Below are 19,220 nucleotides of genomic sequence, written 5' to 3'. Positions count from 1 at the left end.
TGTGTTGGGTGGAGGTTTGGGGGAGATATGGGGTGTCGGGGGGCTGCTGTGCTGTGTGTATTGTGGAGGTTTGGGGGAGATGGGGGGCTGCCAGGGTGTGTGTGTCGGGGGGAGGTTTGGGGGTGTTTGGTGTGTGGTGCCCATTGTTGTAAGCTCCCCGGGTTGGGGAACCTCGTGTTTACATGTGCCCTGCCAAGGCCGCCTGTGGGGGTGACAGGGTTGGGGGCTGCTGGCTCTAGGGGGTTTGCTAGGGTCCCTGGGAGCACGGTGCTGTACCAGGGGTGGGCTGGGGGTCTGGGTGGAAGGGACGTTGCGGCTATGTCTACCTGCGGGGGGATGTCACCCCCCAGGGGAATATCTTTGCTGACGCTTGAAGCCAGCGATTCTGCCTTGCACAGGGGCCCCGCGGGGGGGCAGGACTCGTAGCAGGATTGAATCCATTCCAGGCCCCTGCTCCTTTGCTCTCACCCGCAAGATGATGCTGTGAGGCCGGAGCCATTGGTGCCACCTGCCCACTTCCCTGCCCAGCCCCAGGCAGCCCTGTCCCTGGGCGGCTCCCAGCGCCCGCCGGGCCAACTGGCACTGATGTCGGGATGCGACAGTGCCGCTCTTGGCACAGGGCTGTCTGCAGGCCCTGGTGCCAGGGAGCAGTGCCGGGCTGTGTGTGTGAGAGACGGGCCAGCCAGTGAAAGTGGCGCAACTCCAAGGGCCTTTAGGAGGGGCTGGGGCAGGGGAGCAGGAAGGGCCCTGTAGCTGGCCCCGCTCTGGTGCCTTTCCTCTGAGCTCCTCCAGCCCCTGAGCCAGGCTACGCAGCCTCCTCGGATGCAGAGGACGGGGTTGGATGGCAAGGGGGAAGGGTCAATGCTACTCAAGTGCCTTCTGCTGGCTGCTCTTAGAGGAGCATTTGGGCACTGGGCTCTGTGCAGTGTCTGGTCCTGGGGAAGGAGGATGCAGACGGTGGGTTTGGTCTCTTGGAGAGGGGGCTGTTCACAGGTTGGCCAAGGGGAAAGGCTGTTTGATTGGGGTGAAGGTGCGAGTGCTTCCTCTCAGTGGTGAGGTCCCCCCCAGCACCGTGCTTTCCTCTGAGTGATGGTTTCCTGGGGTTCTGTCTGCAACATTTCGCCTGGGGAGGCGATAGGTGGAGCCCACTGCAGGAGGTGACTGGAGTCAACTCAAGCACCCAGGGTAAGAGCTGCAGCCCGCTCTGGGGTGGGGAGGGCATTGACTAATGGTGCCTGGCTCCAGAGGCCTTCAAGGTCCAGTTGGATCTGCAAGGACGTTCCTGTGTCAGTCTCTTCCCCGGCAGCCTGCCCGGGGCTGGTGTTCTCGACCACCTGGGGATTTGGGGAGCCCGCCCCCCCACCGCCTTCCAGCCTCTTTGGTCTGTCCCCATCGCCCGTCTCGGTATGGGGGTCTGGAGAGGCAGAGCTGGGGGGCCAGTCTTATTGCTGGGTTTATCCCCTTGCAGGTGACCAGGCAGAGGTGACAAGGGAAGGCTGGAAGGTGCTGCTGGGTCTGGGGTCGGGCCCCTGGAACGAGGTAAGGAGAGAGAGAACTCCCCCCTCCTTTGCACGTGTGTGTACACACCCTCCTTTGCACGTGCACACCTGTGCACTCTTTGCACGTGTGTGTACACTGCATGTGCACACCTGTGGACCTCTTTTGCATGTGTGTACACTCCTTTGCACGTGCACATCTGTGCACCCTTCCTTTGCACGTGTGTGCACACACCCTCCTTCACATGTGCATACCTGTGCACTCCCTCCTTTGCACATGTGTGTACACGCCCTCCTTCGCACATGCACACCTGTGCACCCTTTCCTTTGCATGTGTGTACACTCTGCACTTGCACACCTGTGCACTCCCTCTTTTGCACGTGTGTGTACACTCCTTCACACGTGCACATCTGTGCACCCTTTCCTTTGCATGTGTGTACGCTCTGCACTTGCACACCTGTGCACTCCCTCCTTTGCACGTGTGTGTGTACACACCCTCCTTCGGCCGCCTGTGCGTTCATTTACCCTCCTTTGCAGGAGCCTCTGTGTTCCGGAATGACTCCCCCAGGCTCCTGCCTTCCCACAGCCCAGACTCCCTTCTGGCCTGGGCCAGACGCTGCGCAGGGGAGTCTGCTGGGGGCTGGGGTTGGTCCCAGAGGCGAGCCTGGTGCAGGTGCCTGGGGGCGGCTGCCCCAAGCAGGCCTATCCTGGGTGCTGGGAGAAGGAGCGGGCTACCCTGGAGCTCCCCCAAAGGGGCTGCACCACTGGGGGGTGCCTGGCCTGACACTCACTGGCCTCTCGCTTTGTGCTGCAGGGCTTGATGTCGAAAGCTGTGGCCGAGGGCCGGGGAGACATGAAGCCAGAAGAGGGTGGCAGCGAGCCGGGAACGAGCCAGGAGCTGCTGCAGAGACTGCGGGAGCTGGAGGTGTGGAGGGAGCCCCCACCCTGCTGTGTCCCTGGGGCCAGAGGGAGGGTTGCTGCCCCCCCAGGAGCCCTGCATGGCATCCGGGGAGGCTCTCCCCAGCACTGGGCGCTCTGTGCACATAGGACTCCCACGGGGAGGGGTGGCCCGGCTGGGTCAGTGCTGGTGAGCTCTGAGCTGAGAGGCTCCCTGCTGCAGGGTTTGTTCCAAGGACAGCGCCCCGCCTTCCCCTCGCAGCCGCAGTCCAAGGCAGCTTCCCAGGCGCTCCCAGAGCCCTGCGGCAGCTGGGGCAGAGAGGGGCCAGGGCCTTGCCCAAAGTCATACAGTGTATCTGTGGCAGAGGAAATGACCCAGGAGTCCCGGCTCCCAGCCCTTCGCCCCCGCTCTAATCACTAGCCCCCACTGCCCTCCCAGAGCCAGGGTGAGAACCCAGGAGTCCTGGCTTCCAGCCCCCCTGCTCTAACCCACCAGCCCCCACTCCCCTCCCCGTGCCAGGGAGAGAACCCAGAAGTCCTGGCTGTCAGCCCCTCCCCCCGGCTCTAATCCACCAGCCCCCATTCCCCTCCCAGAGCCGGTGAGAGAACCCAGGAGTCCTGGCTCTCAGCCTCCCCAGCTCTACTCCACCAGTCCCCACTCCCCTCCCAGAGCGGGACACAGAACCCAGGAGTCCTGGCGCCAGGCCCTGGGCCAGGGTTTCAGGTAGGCAGAGGAGCTGGACCCCTGACCTGCTGCTCTTTCCTTTGGTGCAGGCGGAAAATTCGGCCCTGGCTCAGGCCAACGAGAACCAGAGGGAGACCTATGAGCGCTGCCTGGACGAGGTAACCTGCCCCAGGGGCCGCTTGCCTGGCCAGGGCCCCCGCTGGGCTGCACTGGCTGAGGGGTGGTGGTGGGGGGGATCGTTTGCTGCTCCTCCCCCCGCCCGCTGTCACGTGACTGCTTTGTCTTCCAGGTTGCCAACCACGTGGTGCAGGCTCTGCTCAACCAGAAGGTGAGTGAGTACTGGGGCCTCCTTCCTGGGGGAGCACAGCCCCCCCCTTGGGGCCTCCCTACTGGGGGAGCACAGACAACCTTCGTCCCCAAGGGTGGGACTTGAGCAGGGGTGGGGCATGGGCGTGGTGCCCAGCGCTTTGCCCGCTGCGCTACCAGGTGTGTTCCCTAGCCTAGCTGCACAGAACCCAGGAGTCCTGTCCCCCCTCCAACCACTGCACAGCACAGCCTCCCCTCCCAGTCAGCTCCCCCTCTCCAGAGCTGGAACCCCGGAGTCCTGCCCCCCCAGTCTCCCCTCCAGAGCTGGGACTGGAACCCCAGAGTCCTGCTCCCCCCCCGAGCTGGGACTGGAACCCAGGAGGCCACCTTTCAAGCGCGGGGTGTAGCCCAGTTGGTGCTGGAGGCCTCAGTGCCCGGCTGCCGCTCTGTGGTGGGTGGGGACACGGGGCCGCGTCTCTCAACTTGGCCAGGCCCCGCAGGTGGGGATCGGTGGGCAGAGGAGAGGGCTGGAGGGCGGCTTTGGGGGACCCTGGCAGCCCCCTGCCTGGTTGTGTGGGTGGGGGCTGCACCCTATGGGGAGGGGGGCCGAGCGCCTAGCTCTGAGTGCAGGGCCAAGCCCTACCCCCTGGGGCGCTGCCGCAGACTCTCTGCTTTGCCCCGGGGCCGGCAGGACCTGCGCCAGGAGTGCCTCAAGCTGCAGAAGAGGGTCTTCGACCTGGAGCGCCAGAACCAGACCCTGAGCGACCTCTTCCAGCAGAAGGTGCAGCTGACGACCGGCTCTCTGCCCCAGGTCCGGCCGCAGCCACTGCCCCCTGCCCTCCCCACTGCCCTGTCCGGCCTCGTCCGGCCCCCCCTGCTGCCCGGTCCGGCCTCGTTCCCCCTCCCTCCTTCCCTGCTGCCTGGTCCAGCCTCGTCCACCCCCCTCCGGCTCCCCCCTGCCACCCGCTCCGGCCTAGTCCGCCCCACCACTGCCCAGTCCAGCCTCGTCCCCCCTCCCTCCTTCCTCACTGCCTGGTCCGGCCTTGTCTCCCCATCATCCCCCCTGCTGCCCGGTCCAGCCTCATCTCCCCTCCCTCCTTCCCTGCCATCCGGTCCGTCCGGCCTCGTCCCCCTTCCCTCCTTCCCCACTGCCTGATCCTGCCTTGTTGCCTTGTCTCTCTGTCGGTCCAGCCTTGTCTGCCGCCCTCCCTCCCCGCCACCCGGTCTAGCCTTCTCCCTCCCTCCCTCCTGCCCGGTCCATCCTCGTTCCCCCCACTTCCTGGCCACCCCATTTCCTCCCCCAGCCCCAGTCCACTGCTGAACTCTGCAGGCACCAGGAGATTAGCCCTTATGAACAGCAATAGCCGGGGTCATGACGAGAGACACAGAAACGCCCCGGGGCTCCCCCCACCCCAGCTGGGCCCCCCCCCCGACAGCTCCTCGTCGCCTGATCTCCCCACGCCTCGGCCGGCTCCCTGTGGGTTCCACAATCCCACTGGAATCTTCCTCCTGCCCGCGAGCCTTCTCCTCCGCAGCTCCTGCTGCCTGGTGTCAGACAGGGAGGGAGAAACCCGCCAGCCCCCGACTCGCTCCCCTTCTGCTTCTGTGTCGTCTCTGCCCCTCACTGCCCTGCTTTCTTCCCCAGCTGGCCCTGCACCCAGTGTCCGTGGTGTGCAGCCCCCTGGCCAGTCTCCAGTTGGGCTCAGTGGAGAAGCTGGCCCCCTCGCTGCCCCTGGGACGCTGCGCCCTGCCGAGGGAGGTATGTCCCGCGCCCCCTTGGCTCCCCACCCAGCCCTGCTCCCAGCTGTTCTTGGCCCATAGACCAGGACAGGGGCGTTGTTGGGCAGCTGCTGTCCTCGCCAGGCCCGAGCCCCCCCAGGCAGGGACGTGGGTTCCGTTGCAGGACATGGGGAGCTGCAGGAAGGGGTGGCAGGGGAACAGGCACCAGCCACTAGCTTGGGGTAGTGGCAGGATGGGCGCTGCCTGGGCAGGGTGAGCAGGGCCCTTGCAGGCATGTGGCTGCCCCAGACCTAGAGCCCCCTGCAGAAGCAGCCAACCACCTTTCCCCCTTTTATTTCCCTGGAGCTGGGCCCAAGTGCAGCAGGGCCCTGGGAGCCAGGACTCCTGGGTTCTGTGCCAGGCTTTGCCACAGATAATGCTGGGGGACCTCAGGCAGGTTGCATCCCCTCAAGTGCCTCAGTTTCCCCACCTGTGCACTGTGTGGGGAGGTGTTCCCTGGCATTAGCAGAATTGAGGAGGGTGTCTCCTGCCCACCCATGGCCTTGGGAAGGTGCAGAGACATCAGTTTCCCAGGGCAGTGCTTTGGGCTGATGCTCAGTGGCGGCTTCTCCTGATCGGGGACTGGGTCTGTCTTTGGGTCCCCAGTGCCCACCCTACCACACAGCCTCAGGCTCCCCACTGCTGCCCTGCACCCCCCAGGAGCAGAACCAAGGCTGGGGGCCCCCCACTACACCGGGCCTGACAGAGCAGCTCTGATTCCTTCAAGGGAGGGTCTCGGAGCGGAGGCTGCTGAGGATGTGGGGAGGGGTGATCCCAGAGCACATCCCCACAGCAGCAGTGCCATGGTACCTGCCATCCTCCTATCCCAGCAGTGCCCAGGCTGCCTGCTGCCAAATGGGGAGGCTGGCTGGCGTATGTGGGTCACTCCTGTGAGGATCAAGCTCCCTCCCTGGCTGGCCGTCCCCTTTCCCCAAGCCCAGCCTGCGGCAGGGCAAGTCAGCCTGCTGTGCTTCCACAGCACCCAGAGCAAAGGGGCTTCCCAACCCCAACAACCTGGGCTCCCACTAGCCACCCTATCCCCACTGTCTGGCTGAGCCTTGGGACCGAGGGGGGCCCCAGGACCCTGGGCCTACCCCTATTGGATGCCCTGGGAAGCAGCAAACGGCCACGGTGCAGCATGCTCCGGCCCTGCTGCTGTCCGGGCTAGGGTCTGGATTATTGGGGGGCCTTGGCGTAGCTGGGAGCCAGGCCCTGGGCATCTCACAGCCTCTCCTGCCTCTCTCCCCAGTTGGGGTACGGCTCTCAGTCCATGGAGGCGTTGTCTCCGTTCTTCAAGAAGAAAGCACAGATCCTGGAGGTGCTGCGGAAGCTGGAGGAGACGGACCCCCTGCTGTGCCCCCCACCCTGCCCGCTGTCTCCCTGGAGGGACCCCCACCACTCCCCTGCTGAGCCCAGCTCCCACAAATTTCAGCCGGTCCTAGCAGATAGCCGGAGCCAGCCGGAGTCACCGGTGAATGGGGAGGGACCCCCGGCCAAGCCCCTGGCTGCCCCCCATGAGCTGTGGCCGTCCTGCCTGCTGCGAGCACAGAATGGCCTGGAGGAGGCGCTGAAGTGGAAGGGCAAGGAGGTGGGGGCCCTGGAGGCCGAGGGGGGGAACCCCCAGCTGCTCACCCCACTATGCTCCCAGCAGAAGAGTGAGGGCAGCTCCTCGTCCTCCTCCGACGAGACGGGGGAGCTGGGCCCCCCAGGTGAGGCCCTGCTGAGCACCTTGCCTGAGAAGAAGCTGGACTTGGGCCTGCTGTTGGAGGAGACGGAGTGCTACCTGCAGCACTTCCTGAAGCAGGGCTGCCCGCTCAACAGGGAGCCAGCCGCTGCCTACCGGCCGGAGGAGCCCCCAGGAGCACTGGGCCCCAAGCCAGGGGTGCTGGCCAAGGCCCTGAGCCAGAACATGCTCACCGGCCTCTCGGTCATGGGCAAGTGCCAGCCCACGAAGCCAGAGTTGGACCCGGCTCAGGGCAGCGCAGACAAGCCAGCTTTCGGCACAGCCACCGGCAGCCAGGACCTGGGGCCCTTCCTGGAGCCGGCCTTGGAGCGCCAGGCCTACATCAGCCTCTGCCTCTCCGGAGACGAGACCCCCGAGAAGAGTGCCAAGGGCTCTGGCCAGACCTCGGCTCAGGGCAAGCCTAAGCTGCAGCCGGGCTCCGTGTCCCCGGGCGCTGGGGCACTTCCCCTGCCCTCCCCCTCCAAGATGGTCAAGTTCCTGAAGATGCCCACACCCGGGGAGAAGCCCCATGGCCCCAACCCTCTGCGCCTGAGCCCCCAGCTCACCCGGAGCTCCAGGATCCCCTGCCGCAGCAATAACTACGAGCCATGCCCCTCGCCCGTGCTCAGCCGCAGGACCTCCCCCGAGGGGCCTGTGGTGCCCGCCTGCCCCCTGCCCCCTGGGGCTGGCGGCCAGGGCTCCCCCAAGGCTGGCAGACACCTGGCCCCCGGGACGGCCGAAGCCGCCGTGCACTTCCTGGAGCCCCATGACTACGAGAATGTCTCAGAGCTGTCGGTGGGCGGCCTGGCCTCCCCGCTGGAGCGGCCCAAGGGCTCCCACTCCACCCCGTCGCGAGGCGCCAGGCCAGACGCCCCACACTGCCCGCCGGAGTTGTGCCCCTACGCCCCTGCCAAGGAGGGCCGGGAGCGCAGCGCTGAGTCCCCGCCAGCCACCCGCAGAAATGCTGGGGGCTCCGCCGGGCCCAGGCGGCCTAGAAATAGCGCTGGGAAGAAGCAGCTGGAGCTGGGACACCCGCCGTTTAAGGAGCGTCTGTCGGCGCTGGGGAAGCTGAAGAGTGCTGAGGCTGGGGAGCGGAAGGAGGCTCTGGGCCTGGAGAAAAACAGCTGCCCTGGGAAGGCCAGGGCACCAGGCCGGCTCTGCGAGGAGGCGCTGGAGGCCAGGGCACAGCTTCGGCCGGGCGCAGGCGGGAGCCTCAAACACCAGGAGCAGTGCCACGGCGGGGAGCCCGCCGGGCGGTGCTACTCCTCTGGCTCGGTGGGCTCCCGGCTGGAGGCTGAGACCTGCTCCTCAAAGCACTACCACGCCAAAGCCCGCCAGCTGGGGGCGCTGTGCCCAGCGGGGACCCCCCTGGGCCCCAGGAATCCCCCTAAAGCCCCTCCGGTGCCCCCGGCCAAGGGTGCCAAGAGCCCCCATGGGAGCCCCACCAAGCTGCCCTCCAAATCTCCCATCAAGGCTCCGGCCAAGGCCGGGGCTCCCCGCCCGCCTGCAGAGGAGCCAAGGCCCGGTGGCCCCAAGCTGCCCCTCACGCCGCCGCCCAGCGCGGGCCACAAGCCCCCAGACTGTGCCAGGGCCCCACCCTTGCCTGGCCGAACGCTGCCCGCGGTCGGCCCCGCGCTGCACTCAGCCATCGAGGAGAAGGTGATGAAGGGCATTGAGGAGAATGTGCTGCGCCGGCAGGGCCAGGACAAGGGGCTGGCGGGCGAAGGGAAGCCAAAGAACTCCAGTGGCATCGCCAGCTGGTTCGGGCTGCGCCGGAGCAAGCTGCCTGCCCTGAGCCGGCGGCCTGAGGGGCTCCAGTGGGGCGGGGGCGCCTCGCCGCTGCGCCGGGAGGGGAAAGTGGCAGCCTGCAAGCTGGAGGCAGAGAGCCTCAACATCTCCAAGCTGATGGAGAAGGCGGAGGACCTGCGCAAGGCGCTGGAGGCGGAGAAGGCCTTCATCAATGGGCTGGCGCTGGAGAAGGGCCAGCCCCACCCCTGTGGCATCCTCATGGAGCAGACGCAGAATGAGCTCCAGGTCATGTACCAGGAGGTGACGGCTGAAAACTTCATGCAGCAGCTGCTGAACAGGTACTGGGCTGGGGGGCAGGGGGAGAGGATGCAAGCAGGGGTGGAAACAGAATTGTGTGTGTCTAGGCAGCGTGGCTGAGCGCCAGGACTCCTGGGTTCTCTCCCTGGCTTTGGAAGGGGAGCAGGGTCTAGTAGTTAGAGTGGGAGGGCTGGAGGTCCAGGCTCCTGGGTCATATTCCTGGCTCTGGGAGGGGAGTGGGGTCCAGTGGTTAGAGCAGGGGAGAGAGGCTGGGGGTCAGGGCTCCTGTGTCCTATTCCTGGCTCTGGGAGTTGTCACGGAGTCCTCGGGCAATGCTCTGGAACAGCTCCCCACAAAGCCAGTCAGGACTTTCGGGAGCCTCCTCTCCCTTGGAGCAGACTTGTTCAGGGCAAGAAGCTCACACGTCTTCACCTCCTGGGTCTCTCCTTGGAGCATTCAGCATCCTCTGCCCCTCCGTGCACTTCCCACAGCGAGCCCACCCAGGTGGGGTCCTGGGGGGCCACAGGTTCCTGCACCCCCACTTTGCAGTCAGACGTGACTCTCAGCCAGCCAGTAAAACAGAGGTTTATTCAATGACAGGAACAGGGTCTAAAACAGAGCTTGTAGATACAGCGAACCGGACCCCTCGGCCTGGTCCATTCTGGGGGCAGTGAGCCAGACCCCCACCTCTGCACTTCACTCCTCGTCCCCAGCCAACTCCAGACTAACCACCCCCTCCAGCCCCTCCTCTCCGCTCAGCCCCTTTCCCGGGCCAGGAGGTCACCTGATCTCTTTGTCTCCAACACCTTCAACTGGCACCTTTGCAGGGGAGGGGCCCAGGCCATCAGTTTCCAGGAGACAGAGTGCCAGGCATTTAGGTGCACTGGCCCTTTGCTCTGCCAGATACTTAAGAACTGCAGAAGGGACACTGAGGCACCGACACAGTATTCGGAGAAAACATTAAGAACATTCCTAGTTCATCCCCACAGGAGTGGAGTGGGGTCCAGTGGTTAGAGCAGGGGGGGCTGGGGATCAGGGCTCCTGGGTCCTATTCCTGGCTCTGGGAGGGGAGTGGGGTCCAGTGGTTAGAGCAAGGGAGAGGGGCTGGGAGTCAGGGCTCCTGGGTCCTATTCCTATTTCTGGGAGGGGAGTGGGGTCTAGTGGGTTAGGGCAGGGGTAGGGGCTCAAGGCTCCTGGCTTCAATTCCCAGCCTTGGCAGAGACTCCCTGAGCCCTCTTTGTGACTCAGTTTCTCCCTCTGTGAATGGGGATCACACACCAAGCTCAGATGTGCTGAGCGTGAGGGAGGGGGGAGGTTTTCATTCAGGGCCAGTCATCCTGAGCCCAGACCAGGGAGAACTGTGTATGCCTGTAGGAAGGGGCTCTGCCCCACTGGCTCTGGGGGTCCAGTCAGCTGTCCTGTGGCCCCCCCTAGCAGCTCACATCCTCATCTCTGCAGGGTGGATGGGAAGGAATCTTACGAGAGCCGGCTGGAGCAGAAGAGGGAGCTCCGGGATTTCCAGAGGGTCTCGCATGACGCCAAAGACCCCAGGCTCTTCCGGGCCCCGCGGAACGGCATCGTTGGCCACCTGCGGAGCTGTGAGGAGACCCCCGAGAAGGTGGGAAGTGCCCCCAGCCTGGCCATGGCTGGGGTCTGTGCCAGGCAGAGGAGAAGGTAACCCCAGGCACCGTATTTATCCGTCTCTCTCATCTCCTTTCCTTTGAAGGGCCCAGACTCGAAGCTCCGGGAGGAAATCCAGTCGGATGACAGCCTGGCCGTGTCAGTGAACTCCCAGCACTTCACAGGTGACCCCACAGGAGGCTGCCCAATGCCACATGTGGCCGCGGTTCCGATCTGTACCGAGCCCTGGAGCCTCCTGGCTCAGCGGCACAAACTGGGTTGGACCAGGCTAGTTATCGGTGCAGACTGTGGCGGAGTGGCTGGTTTGGGAGGCAGGGGGGTCTAGTGATTGGGAGTTTGGGGGTCTGGACTCCTGGGCTGGTTCTCAACTCTGGGTGGGGGTGTGGCCTGCCAGTGGTGGGCGGAGCTTGGAGGCAGGAGGGGGCGTGGCAGTTGATGGTGGGCAGGGCTAGAGAAAGGACTCAGCCAGGGACTTGTGCTCTGAGATGGGCTGCGGGGAGGGACTTCAGGAGGCCCATCTGGGCTAGCCCGGCCCACTGACTCCACCCTGACCTTGTTGCTCACAGCGTGTGGCTCCTTGACACGGACCCTGGACAGTGGCATCGGCACCTTCCCTCCGCCCGACTACTGCAGTGGGGCTCCCAGTAAAAACCTCCCCAAGCTGAAACCCAGCCTGGACCTGCTGCCCAGCCTTGCCCCGGGGCAGCCCCCCGGCGGCACCAGAGTTCCCCGGAAGGCCCGCACGCTGGAGAGGGAGGTGCCCAGCACAGAGAATGTTCTGGCACCCGGCAAGCACCAGAGCATGCCTGCGTTCCACGGAGTGCTGGCCAGCGTGGAGCCACCGCCGAGCCTGCGCGGCCACAGAGTCTGCCCTGAAGGTCTGGACCCAGGTGACCCACGGCGTGGGGAGGGGGCTTACGTTGGGCCCAGTGAGCTGGGAGCGTGGGGGGGAGACATGCTCACACCAGTAATGCCAGTGGAGACCCGCGCTGGTTCCAGACACCCTGCTGGGACTTCCAGCCCCCGCTGTTCACTCCCGGCTGCCCCAGAAAACGCCCTCCCCAGGCGACTCACTCCCATTGAGCCGTGGGGCTTATGCCCCGGGGATGGGGCGGGATCTGGAATGGCCAGTGGGAAATGGACCTTTCCTTGGAGGATGCGAGAAGACCCCTGAGAAGGTGTGGTGAACCCCCCAGCTTGGCCATGGCGGAGCCCTTGGAGGGCCAGGCTTTGTGCCGGGGACGGGCCGGTAACCTCCTTGCCTGTGTGTCTCCTGTGCCACTTGGGCCGGACCCTGCCCATTTTCCCCTCTACCAGAGGGTTTAACCCCCCCACCCAATCCCGCCACACGCTGAGCCGCCCACCAGGGGCCGGGGTCCTGGGAGGGGGGTGCTAGGACAGGACTGGAGCGACCCCAACCCTCACCCCAGTCCATCCTGCCCACGTTTGCAGCCACTGAGCCGTTCGCTTGGGGCTGGGCTGCATCCCAGCTTGACCCCGTGGGGTATAGGGGGGTTGCCCTCTGCTAATTCCCCACTGCCTTCCTCCTGGTGCCAGACCCTTGCCTGGAACCCGTCCAAGCGCGGCGAGTGCAGCAGAGCAAGAACTGGACCTTTCCCAACTCCAAGGCTTGCGGCGGCTCCGTGGACCCCTTCCTGTGCACGGCCCGGGACCTGGAGGGGCTACATGGGCTGGCCAGGGTAAGGAGCCCCCCGGGGCAGGGGCGGGGCGCTGGGCACGATAGTCCTGAGGGTTGATCGACGTGGGCAGCGCGGTCCTGCCTGTTGGACCCACGGCCTCGCCTCAGGAACACACGGGTCCCTGCTGCCCCGAAGCGTCACCATGCTGGGGGTGGCTGTGCTGAGACCTGGCTGCTCTCTGGTGGCAGGACAGGCTGGTGGGAGCTGTGGGCGCCAAGGGTCTTGGCCCAGCTGGGCCGGGGTTGGGAGGAGGGGCTGTCTGCTGGGTGCCGGGGTGGGCAGCCAGGAGGAGCCTGGGATGTTCCTAATGCACTGGCACACAGCTGAGCTGCAATGCGGGTGGGGAGGGGGCTGGGCTGCCATGGAGGGTGGGGGCTGAGCTGGGCTGCAATGGGGTTGGAAGGAGGGCTGGGCTGCGATGGGGGGCGAAGGAGCTGGGGGGAGGGCTGGCTGGGCTACAGTGGGTGGCTGCGGTTGCAATGAGGGGAGGGGGGCTGTGCTGGGTTGCCATGGGTGGTGGGGGGCTGGGCTGGGCTGGGAGGGCGTGGAGGGGGGACTGGGCTACCATGGGAGGCTGTCTGGGTGTGTTCATTGAGCTGCGCAGGGCTGGACGCAGCCAGGGCGCTGTGTGACCTCGTGCAGTGGGTGCCCAGCCACAGGCAGGATTTGGCCTTGATCCTGCTCCATTGGGGTCGGCGCCATGGGGGATGGAATTTCACTCCTGTTCCTCTCCTGAGAAAGGATCCAAAAGAAACTCACTATGGGAGGCCCCTTGGCCCCACTGAGAAGCAGCCACTTCTGGGGTGGAGGCAGCAGCACCTGGCAGGGACAAGGGCTGGGAACTGGGCTAAGAATTCCCAGGCTCATGAGAGCAGCAGTGTCTGTGCGGAGCAGATGGCAGCTTGGCACCGCCATGCACACGTGCAGGGAGCTGCAGGGCCGTTTGGCGACCAGCCCTGATTAACCAACGTGCACTCAGGGCCCTTGCACCGGGCCTCTGAGTGAGGGGAAACCTCAGACTCAGCAGCTGTGCGGCACAACCCTGCCCCCCCAGCCCCTGTCATGCCAGAGGGGTGGCTGCACCGTGTGAGTGCTGAGCATGTGGAGCGGGGCTGGGGCCAGGAGGAGCTGCCCTGGCCCAGGGGGACGGAGGGGCTGAGATGTTGGGGGGGCAGCAGTGAGCGGAAGGGATGTTGGGGCTGCTGGGATGTGTGGGTTGGTGGCTGGGGACTGTGCAATAGGGGGCATTTGGGGGTCAGTGTGCAGGGTGGGATGGGAGGTGCACTGGGGGGTGTGGGGTAGAAGGGTCATCCTGGGGTCTGTGTGGGGTGGGTGTGTGGTAGGGTGGAGGTGCTTTGCTGTCTAGTTTATAGTAGGGGGGACCCCCAATTTCCGTACTGCCCAGGTCCCACAATTCTTCGATCCAGGCCTGTCTCTGAGTGCTGCAGTCAGGGCTGTGCCAACGTGCAGGGACCCCTCAGCCGGCCGGATTGTTCTGCTCCTTGTCCCTGAGCGGCGTCTGCCAGGGTTGGGGGGGAAGGTGACAGTTCAGGGCTCCCCTCGCTGATTTCAGCTCCCTTCCCCCCCACGGCTCTGAGCCCTGCCGCACAGATCTCTCACGCCCGTGTCTGTCCCTGCAGAGCTCCGTGCACAGCACCGCCGAGAGGAAACGAGCCTCCTCGGACGGGCCCCGCCTGCCGCCCCCCTCCCCACAGGCGTTCAGTGCCAGCCGAACGCCCAGTGCCTCTGACGTGGGTGAGGAAGGCAGCATGGAGCTGAAGTCCAGGGACACGGGGCAGGGCCAGCCGGGCCTGGAGAACTCGGAATCGCTCAGTGACTCGCTGTACGACAGCCTCTCCTCCTGCGGGAGCCAGGGGTAAAGGGTGCCCTGGAGCCCCCCTTCGCGGGAGGAGGGATCATCTGGTGCTGGAGGAGGAAGAGCTGCCTGCCCCCCCCGTGCTTCCCCCGCCCCTCAGGAGCCTGCTTGGCACTGGGGCCGTTCAGAGCCCATTGCTGGCACCAGGGCCGCGGAATCCTGCCAAGGTGTCTCAAACCAAGTCCATCCATTCCCCCACACCCGACAGAGGAGCCGCAGCTGGGGGCCACCACCACATCTTCCACCCCAGACCCCTTTCCAAGGGGCCGGAGCAGCTGCCTCACCCTGGACGCAGCCCCCAGCCATTGGGCAGGGCCCCGGGCTCATCCCTGGTGTCGCAGGGCTTGTCTGCACTGTCGTCTCAGCTCTGGGGATGTCCGCATGGAGCCAGGCTTCTGGGCCGCCCTCCCCACCTCTGAACCCCCTCCCCATGCGGGTCAGGCGTGGGATTACCTGCCTGGATTGGAGCAGGGGTCCCTCGGGTGCAGTCTCCACCAGGGCCCGGAGCCAGCCGCTGCCGAGGAAGGTGCAAGACGCCCTGCGGTGGGGAGGGCTCTCCCCTGTTGGCTAGGGCCTGACCAGTCTGTACAGCAGGGGGCGCTGTGCCTTTCTCAGGTAACTGGACGGTCTCTTGTTCTTGCTGCATTGACTGTTCAGTCCCTTTTTAACGCCTGCTTTGCTCTTGTGGCAGTGAGTTCCACAGGCTCGTTATGGGGAAGAGGGAGATTTGCCTTCCTCTGATGCACCAGCTATGGGACTGTGCTAGAGGGAAGGTGGGTGCAGCCAAGCAGCATGAGTCAATCCTATAGAAACCAGGAGTCCTAAGCCCCCGTCTCCCTGGGTGTAAAAAGGGCTGTGAGTGGCTGGAGTGCAGACTGGGTTTCCAGCTGTCCCGTTACTGGAGTCGCAGAATGGGACAGTGTTCCCCAACTCCCCTGTCCCTTCAGTGCCAGGTTGGGTCTCCCCCACCCGCACTAGCCCAACACTCTTAGCCCAGCCCGGGCTGTTCCTCTCCATTGGTGCTGGGGGGCAGACCCCATGAGCTGACCCCAGCTGGGTCCTGGAGCTGCTGTGGGACCAGGCCGGTTGCTCCCGCCCCTTGTCTTCTGTGTTTGGGTCGGGGTCCTGGTCCTGCTGCCTCCCCTGGCCGCGTGCCCCTCGCCTGGCTCTCTCCAATGGTGCTATTGCTGTGTACAGCCCCCCCTCCCCAGCCCCCCTTCCCTTTCTCACCTTCCGGTTGGGCTTTTTATTCAATGATGCCGCCCTCCCACGTTGTTTTATTTATCTAAGTTATTGTGAATCCAGCTGTTTATTGCCTGCCTTGGTCTCCCTTCAAACTGCCAATAAAAGGTTAAGAGCGGGGCTGGATTAATGTGTGGTTTCCCGTCCCCTCCCTGCCCACCCACCTGCTGCTTGGGGGGCAGGGACAGGGCCCTGCAGCTCCTGCCAGGCGGGGCTGGAGTCAGTCCCCAGGACACGGTGCCAGCTCGGCTGGATGCAGTTGCAGATGCCCGTGGAAGTGAGCTGAGAGCAGCACACCCCTACATGCCCTCCTGGCTTTCACAAGCCCCTGAGCAGCCCAGGGATGGATGAGGGGTTCAGTTCCACTGGCCCCCACTGTGTTAAACCAGCCACCCGAAGGGTGCAGCCAGCCCAGGCCCTAATGGCCGAGGAGCCTGCTGGGGCTGGGTTTGTCGCCGGTGCACAGGGGCCGTGATGGACTCAGTGTTAAGCTAACGGATCCTCTCTGCCCACTCCAGACCTGCGCCCATGGGGTGTGATGGGAGTCAGGCCATCCCGCTTCGCCCCCAGGGGCTGGGCCCTTCCTCCTCAGAGCTGTGGGCGGGTACCACGGATGCTGACTTGCCACCAAGGCTGCCCCCCATGCGCAGGGCAGGCGAAAAAGGGGGCGTTGGGCCCACCTAGTGGAAAGCCCAGTGCCGCCACGCAGACTTTGAAGGGCTGCTGCAGCGTCAGCGATTCCAGCCATGGTACCAGAGCACAGGGGAGAGACGCCCCAAAGGGAGAGGGTCCGTCACCAGCCCAGCGAACTAATCGACCGCTGTCCGGGGGCACTGCTCACCCAGCACTGGAAGGCAGCCACCTCTGAGCAGGGTGCAGCGGCTGTTTGGCATCAGCGCCGGGTCAGAAGCCAGGCAGGCAGTGATGACTGGTGGAGGGTGAAAGGGGAGAGCAGATGCCAGTGGACACAGCTGAGTAGGGTGAAGGCTGGAGGAGGTGTCAGAGGGGGTGTGGGTCAGGGCAAGGGGGCAGGGGCATGACATGGGCTGGTTGCTGTGGGAGGGCAAATTGCTGGTGACTTTTCCCAAATCAATGGGCCTCCAAGGGGCATGATTATAATCAACTGCTGGTTACCATGATGGCCTGCCTTAGAGGGGCCAGGCCCCTTTCTGCTTGGCCCCTCAGCAGCCTCAGGGGGGCTGACCCGGCCCGTGCAGCCGCCCACAGGCAGCTCTCGGGGTGGTGGGAAGAGATGAGGCCCCTGCCGCTGCCTCACAAGATCAGGCCCCACTGGTGATGTCCCAGCTGGGGGAGGGGAGGGTGCCTGGCCTTCGCAGGGTGCAGGCTGTGTTTGGGGGTTGTAGCAAGAGCAGGTGCGACGGGGTTGGGAGGCAGAGTCAGGGGCCAGGTGGGAGGGTGCGGGATCTGGGCTGGCAGCCTGAGCCTCCAGGCCCCGGTGCCAAGAGCCATTATCCTGGTCCGTGCTTGGGGGGGCTCGGCTCCCCCTTGGTGACAGAGCAGGGGTGGGGTTGGATTTGGGAGGGGGTAGCAGGGCTCCCTGGTCAGACTCTTCGCATAGCCCAGGCCCCAATGCGGCAGGCCCCGAGCACCCTGCTCCTCCCCTCTGCCCCCAGCAGCGCAGCCCCCCCGCCCCCTGCAGTCACTGGCATCCCAGGTGACGCATGTGCCCGAGGGTGGAGGGCACAGCTTGGCATGGCACAGGGAGCTGCCGGCTCGGGGATCTGTGGGGCTGTACGGATGGACAGACAGCACCCCCTCACTTCGCACTAGGGCTGTGAAGGCGGGGCACTGGGTGGGTGTGTGTCTGTGGCTGGGTGCCAGCACCACCCGCTCCCCACCCATGGCTCCAGGCAGAAACCTGCGCCACCCCTTTGTGCCAGCCGCAAGCCAGCAGCACTGGTTGCAGGGCAGTTGCATCACTCTCCTCCCAGGGCCCCTCCCACCCTGGGTAGGTCGGGGAGGGGGATTTCTGATATTCCCCCCAAAATCCTGATGAGCCCTTGGGGCCCCTCCTCTCAGATGCCCCAGTTCCCCCTGGTGGCTGCCTCGCAGGGCCAGCTCTGATGAGCACCCCCCCCGCCCCAGTGTGGTGAGGGGTCTCCCCAGAGGTGGCACAGCAGGATGTGAGCACGGGGTTGGGGGCCAGCATTCGGGGCTGGCGCGGCTCCAACAGCCAGGCTGGGCTGTGGGCCGTGATGGGAGAGGACAGGCTTTCCCGGTGAGGGGCTGCCCCATCCCCACCCCCAGCCTGTGCTGAGGGCATGAGGTGCTTGCTAGGCAGGGTTAGCAGCGGGGGGCAGCATTTTCTGGCCCCCATTCTTCCTGGTGTGTGTGGGGGGGGGACTGTGTACTAAGTGCCGCCCCTCCCCATGGCCCCAGCAGGCTTCCCTCCCAGTGGTGATGCTACCAGCACGAGGGGGACGAAGGGTCCCAGCCCGGACAGCTTCCAACAAGCCTGCACGACGCGTGATGAGATGCAGACACAGTAAGGTACTGTGTGGGGAGCCAGCTGGCTGGTGAGTGTAGGGGCATCCCTGCCCCTGTGGGGCACAGCATGGGGGCCTGGTGCCCAATGCAGAGCCCTGCCATGGTGGGGGAGAAGGAATCCTGGAGCTTTGGGCCTGGTCCGTTTCCCCTCCCCCCCCTCCCCCCGAGTCCTGGCTGTACTGCTCCCTCTCCCAGGCCCCCCTCCCCTTCTCTGGGCTTGGCTGGGAGCCGCCCAGGGGGGTAATTAATTGTCTAAACTGCTGTGTTAGGCAAAGAGCTCTTGGGGATGGAGGGTGTAAAAAGCAAGCACCAGGCTCCGCTTTAACTGTCCCTACCGGTAAACACTCCGAAATGCAGTGTCTATGGAGTTATGTCTTCTCAGCCCCTGCTGAGATGCAGCTGCTTCTGGGGTGGTTGGAGTCACAGCAGCATGACGTGGGCATGAAGTCAAACAGGACAGGGGATTTTAAGGGAGAACAGGCTCTCAGGCTGGGAGCCCAGGGCCAGAGCCCCCTCCTGGGTGAGAACGGCCCTGGGCTGTAGGTGGTGGCTAGGCCAGGGTGGCTGCTCAATGCCATCTCCCTCGCCACTCTCACCCACATGTGCTCCGCAGGGCACCAGTCCTATTCGCCTGGCAGATCGAGTCCGTCTGCATCAACCTAAGAGTGCCCATGCTGCGGACCACACTCCCGGTCAGCTCCTGCCAGTGCTGGGGGGCCAGCCCGGCCCAGTCCCGTGGTGGTGAGAACGCAGAGTAGGTTTGCTTGCCCAGCAGGAAGGGGAAAGAGAGGCTGACAGACCTCCAGCCACCCCTGACCCGCAGCTGGGGCAGGCAGAGGGCTGGCTGTAGAGATCAGCCCCAGAGGGATTGGGGCTGGCCCTGGGTTCCCCATTCCTTGTCTCAGCAGGGCATGCAGCGAGTGCAGCTCCCTCTGTGGAACAAGCCCCCTGCACTTCTGTAGCCACACGCCTGGTTATTCCTGAGACTCATCTGCCCCCGTGCAGAGATCCCACAGGATGTGGCGGGGGGGGGGGGGGCGGTGTCTGCATGTAGCTCTCCACAGTACAGGGGCATTTCTAGGACTGTCACTTCTGCATCTTTCCCTGCCCAACCCTAAGGCACCTTAGGCTGCCCTAAATATTCCCCTGGCTACTCAGAGGCAGGCTAGCCTTGTGCTCCGGCCACGGGGCTGGGATGTGACCAGTCCAGTTCCCAGCACTGCGCCGCCTTCCCGACCTGTAACGTGCAGCCGATCAGCTCTGCCTGAGATCCTGAGATCTTTGGGGCAGCCTACAGCCACTCCCAGCCGAGGCAGGCGTG

The 19,220-nt window shown here is 65.1% G+C and overlaps 1 protein-coding gene across 1 annotated transcript in view; it reads left to right on the top strand.

The window, feature by feature from the left end:
- Positions 1 to 15,508, top strand: part of NCKAP5L (NCK associated protein 5 like) — a 21,222-nt gene extending 5,714 nt beyond the window's left edge. Inside the window, exons 2-13 of the mRNA XM_075061138.1 lie at positions 1,483 to 1,539; positions 2,311 to 2,421; positions 3,168 to 3,236; positions 3,368 to 3,406; positions 4,076 to 4,195; positions 5,030 to 5,143; positions 6,413 to 8,973; positions 10,391 to 10,550; positions 10,659 to 10,737; positions 11,140 to 11,451; positions 12,131 to 12,273; positions 13,914 to 15,508. Of these exons, the coding sequence (XP_074917239.1) occupies positions 2,317 to 2,421; positions 3,168 to 3,236; positions 3,368 to 3,406; positions 4,076 to 4,195; positions 5,030 to 5,143; positions 6,413 to 8,973; positions 10,391 to 10,550; positions 10,659 to 10,737; positions 11,140 to 11,451; positions 12,131 to 12,273; positions 13,914 to 14,153 (3,942 nt within the window). The 5' untranslated portion in view covers positions 1,483 to 1,539; positions 2,311 to 2,316 and the 3' untranslated portion in view covers positions 14,154 to 15,508. The remainder of the gene's footprint in view (positions 1 to 1,482; positions 1,540 to 2,310; positions 2,422 to 3,167; positions 3,237 to 3,367; positions 3,407 to 4,075; positions 4,196 to 5,029; positions 5,144 to 6,412; positions 8,974 to 10,390; positions 10,551 to 10,658; positions 10,738 to 11,139; positions 11,452 to 12,130; positions 12,274 to 13,913) is intronic.
- The last annotated feature ends 3,712 nt before the right edge of the window (positions 15,509 to 19,220 follow it).

Source organism: Chelonoidis abingdonii, chromosome 26 (assembly GCF_003597395.2).
Source record: "Chelonoidis abingdonii isolate Lonesome George chromosome 26, CheloAbing_2.0, whole genome shotgun sequence".
In the NCBI taxonomy this organism is placed as follows: domain Eukaryota; kingdom Metazoa; phylum Chordata; order Testudines; family Testudinidae; genus Chelonoidis; species Chelonoidis abingdonii.
This window is presented reverse-complemented; position numbering and strand designations above follow the sequence as displayed.